Source organism: Pipistrellus kuhlii, unplaced genomic scaffold (assembly GCF_014108245.1).
Source record: "Pipistrellus kuhlii isolate mPipKuh1 unplaced genomic scaffold, mPipKuh1.p scaffold_m20_p_4, whole genome shotgun sequence".
NCBI lineage: Eukaryota > Metazoa > Chordata > Mammalia > Chiroptera > Vespertilionidae > Pipistrellus > Pipistrellus kuhlii.
In genome coordinates, this window is record NW_023425540.1 from 38,718,718 (window position 1) to 38,723,354 (window position 4,637).

The 4,637-nt window shown below is 45.8% G+C and overlaps 1 protein-coding gene across 1 annotated transcript; it reads left to right on the top strand.

Annotated features, from left to right (window-relative positions):
• Positions 1-1,492: 1,492 nt before the first annotated feature.
• Positions 1,493-2,584, top strand: SPZ1 (spermatogenic leucine zipper 1). Its single transcript, XM_036409366.2, has one exon. It carries the CDS (start codon positions 1,493-1,495, stop codon positions 2,564-2,566), a length of 1,074 nt encoding a protein of 357 aa, XP_036265259.1. The 3' UTR covers positions 2,567-2,584.
• The last annotated feature ends 2,053 nt before the right edge of the window (positions 2,585-4,637 follow it).

The following is a 4,637-nucleotide window of genomic DNA, read 5'->3' on the forward strand; positions in this document are numbered from 1 at the left end:
TAGAGAACCCCCCCCCCTTTTTAAATATATTTTATTGATTTTTTTACAGAGAGGAAGAGGGATAGAGAGTTAAAAACATCAATGAGAAGGAATCATTGATCAGCTGCCTCTTGCACACCCCCTACTGGGGATATGCCCGCAACCAAGGTACATGCCCTTGACCGGAATGGAACCTGGGACCTTTCAGTCCGCAGGCTGACGCTCTATCTGCTGTGCCAAACCGGTTTCGGCGGGCTCCTTTACGTGGAAAACAGACCGATGCTGTTGAACCTGTGGAGAGTCGGTCATAGGGCAATGGCTCTTCCCGACCGTCTGGAAGACGAGTAAGAGGCTCAGAAAAATGTGAGCAAAGTGAGTTGGTAACTGTGAAAGGAAAAAATAATTTTTTTCCCTCTAAATAAATAAAAGAGGGTATATGAGTTTTCCCCAAGATTGACAGCAAACTTCTAGCTACTAAAGTTCTTACAAGTAGGATTTTGAAGGCCAAGAAGAGGTCTCACTTAAGGAATAAATGTTCTGTGATTGAACTTAATGTTCTCACGGTCACTTCAGTTATTTTTCTATATAACCCACTATAGGATCTTAGCTATCTGAAATGCTTAATTAATGCCATTTTAACAAGTTCTTCTGAAAAGCAACGATTAAAAACGTTTATATCACCTGATGTAAATGACGCAGGGGCACGATTACTAAGCCTGTCTTAAAGGAAGCCTGTAGTGTTTTCTACTTGAAGCTAAGAAAAGTCCCAATTTGTAAGTGTGCTGTCGGGAACCATTCAAATGCTCTCTTCTTACTGCAGAATATTTTTGAATGGACTGATTTCTGACAGTCCCCTAAAATCACACACACACACACACACACAAAGCAGCACTTTTTGGGGTTCTGTTTTGCAAGGATAATAATGTTCCTTTGTAGCAGCATCTCTCTTTGAGTGGAAGCAAGAAGGGCTCCAGGTGCCCGGAAGGGATGGGGGGTTCTCTCCAGGCAGGACTTCTCTCAGCCGTGCTCGTAGGTGGCAGGGAAATCTACTGCGTTTGAATGAGATGAATAGAAACCTAGAGATCTCCCTGGGGTGAGGCGTAGGATTAGCTCAAGGGTGATTCTGATTCATGAGTCCCGGGTAGGGGGTTCAGAGGCTTTGATTGTGACACAAAGGAAACATAAGCTGGGGATTGGCCACGAAGGTGTCGTGACAGAATAAAGACCTGGTTGCTAGGATCAGGGGATAAATGCCAGGAGCCTGGAGGAGGAGAGATGGGGCCCTAGGTCCTTTCCAGCCCCCTTTCCCACCCACCCTCCCCCCTAGGTTGTCTGAGATGTCACCTTCCACCTAAACATCATCTACCTGGTTCCAGACTCCAACTCTGGTCTCTGACTTCTGCTTAGCTCCCTCTTCTCCAACCACGTGCATAGAGGACCATCGCCTTCCTGGAATCTCTAAGGGGCCTTCCTTCCTGGCGCCCTGCTCCCCAACCCTGGTAACTCAGCTGAGATGGAAGTGCCCTGCCTCTCCAGGACTCCCAAGACGTCTCCCAAAGTCAATCGAGACGCCTTGGGCCCTAAGACGCTCATTGCCTTACTGGAAGTAGAATCGCTTCGCCCTGCCACCTGGAGTTCTTGCTCTTCCTTACCCAAAAGCTGCCTTCGAGAAACTAAAACACAGACTACAAAGAAGTGTGAGAAGTTACTAAAAGACATTAAGGAGAGCCTTCACAACATGAAAAGGTGTGAAAAGAAGGTCGCAAAAGCGAAAGAGCCCTCGGAGGAAACGGAAATTGAGGAGGAGCTGTCAGAACTCAGAGAAAAAGTCAGGGGACTCGATAAAATAAACAGAGCGCTGCTGAAAAGGCTGCTTTTCAACGAGCAGAGTGCGAAGAAACGGATGATGATGATGATGATGATGGACAACCAGAGCTCGGACGACACAGGAGAAGGTTTGGCAGGGGATGTGGTCAATCCTTCAGAAGAAGGAAGAGCCGTTAAAGAAACTCAACTCAGTAAGGACGAAGCGGGGCCTGGATCCCATTCTGGTCAAGAAAAAAGCACCAAGCTTCAGAGCAGCATGGAGCAGATACTGCGGGAGGCGGAGCACTGGAGCGTGCAGCACGCCGAGCTGAGCGAGCTCATGAAATTGTACCAGAAATCCCAGCACGACCTGAGAGCAACGTCTGAGAGCAAGGGGATCCGCTTCCAAACCCGGCCGCATAACGCGTGGGCCAACTACGAGCTGGAGACGCAGATGAGGAAGCTGAACCACAACACGCACTCCCTGCATGTGATCACGGCCTTGCTGGAGAACGAGTGCCAGATCATGCGGCACAGGGTCGAGCTTCTCAAGGAACTCCACCGCCAGAGAGACGCCGCGGCCCTGCGAAGGAGGCAGGACAGGAAGGCAGACAGGTGTAAGCAGAGCATGCCAAACACGCAAGTGACCTTTCAGATCAGAGACAGATTTTATAAAAACCCGGATTCTTGCCGTAAGAAGAAAGCCCGTAACAACAGAGTCAATAGTTGTCTTGCAAAAGCTCTTCGGAGAAAGAAGAGGTCGGTCAGCAGGCTGAGATAGAAACCACCAAAAGCGGAAGAGAAGGCCAAGTCTTAAAAACAACCCTAAGACATCCAACTCCAGGCATCACCAGTCACCAAACCTAGGGTAGATCTGCTGGTTCAACCAAGAAAAAGCTGTGGAACAAGAAGGCCGACACATTCTTTATGACCTCGGTGGTTACGTCAGTGCGGTCCTTCACGACCACTAGTGTCAGCATCAAGTTCCTAACTTGTCATCTTTACAACCGGCTTGTTTTTGTGGTTATTAGGTAGAGATCCTATGACACGTTCACCAAAATAAAAGTAAAAATAAAAACCAGAACAAAGAAAAGGTGTTTTTTTTTTTTTTCTTCTTCTTCTTCTTTTTAAATCATTGCCTGGGGTTCTGGGGGAAAAACTTTATAACACTTTAATAATGAATTTTTAATGCCCACTTTGTAAATGCATCATCTCCTTTTTTCCTGTTATCCATTGAAGGGTGGGAAGTAGTAGAATTAAAAAAAAAAAAAAATGCTGACAAAACACCCCTACAGTTTTTCTTTTATAAATTTCTCCATCCCCTGAATCTACTTTTCCCCAATATTCCTCTCAACTAGTGAAGGTAGGCTGGCCGGGCAGAAGAGGGCCCTGGGGGACACTGGGCTTGTTTGGAAGAGATGTCTGTCTAGACGTTGTTCTGCAGAGAAGTGCCCTCTGTGCCTTCAGGTGGTTCGATAGGATTGGCCGCGGCAGAAAGCAGTATCTCTGTTAAGGGAGCTGGACCTCTAGTTCTGGAAACTCTGGAGAAGATGCGTTTCCCTCTCTCCCTCCCATTAGGCAGGAAACCCCTGGAACGTATGTGTAAAGTGGACACCAGACTCTGAAAGATGGAGAGAAGGCGAGAGACTTTCCAGTGACCCTGGGTTTAAGGAGCAGCATGGTGCTGAGTTCCCTGGTTTTCTCTTTGTCTCGTTTATATCCCGAACTGAGTGCTTGAGCAGTCCACAACCCAGAAATGCCAATTCATTTAGACAAAAGATCCCACCCCACCTCCAAGCCTGCTTTCTCTTGCCAATGGAGGAGGAAAGGGACAGAATGGTCAGACAAATCTTAGCCTAATTTGAATTAGGAATCTATGTATATAAAAGGCTAAGTGACCATCTGGCCATCTGACCAGCTGGTACACATGGCATGCATTAACCACCAGGGGCAGATGCTTAATGCAGGAGCTGCCGAGCTGTGGTGACGTGGCAACAGCGGTTCTCAGGTGACGCACCCTGGAAGCACAGAGGAGGCAGTGTGGCCCGGCTCCTTTCAATGTGCACAAATCTGTGCACTGAGTGGTAAATAAGAGGGCTTCAGGCAGGTGAGTGCCTATTAACTAGATACTCACTGTATCCCACTGTTTTTGAGTTATCTAGCAAAAATTTTCCTGCCACACCCTGACCAGTTTGGCTCAGTGGATAAAGTGTCGGCCTGTGGACTCAAGGGTCCCAGGTTCAATTCTAGTCAAGGGCATGTACCTTGGTTGCGGGCACATCCCCAGTGGGGGTGTGCAGGAAGCAGCTGATTGATGTTTCTCTCTCATCAATGTTTCTAACTCTCTCTCCCTTCCTCTGTAAAAACATCAATAAAATATATTTTTTTAAAAATAATTTTTCTGCCTGTTATTGCCATTTTCACTTCTAAAACATAATATCCCATTCTCTATCCTTCTCCTCTGTCCAAAAATGTCATATATACATATCCAATGTTGCCTCACTGTCTTGGGAATTTTTATGCCTATGTGAATTCCCATGCACACTTTTCAAAATGATTTTCTCCTTTTAGTCTGTTAACTTGATTATTTGCCCAGCCTAAAAGAATTTAGAAGATGGGAGGAAAATATTAACATTTTTATCCCCTGCATAAATAATATCGAATAATAATAATGTCTCTGATCTAAAAACCTCATTATGCAGTCAGAACAAAGATGAATATTAAAATTCCAACAAAGATGGGTACAATCCCCACCACAGGCTCTATTATGAATGAAGTATAGGAATGAAATTTTGGAAGTACTGAGAATACAATTTGAAATATTGCTTCTTACTCCATAAACCAACATTTTG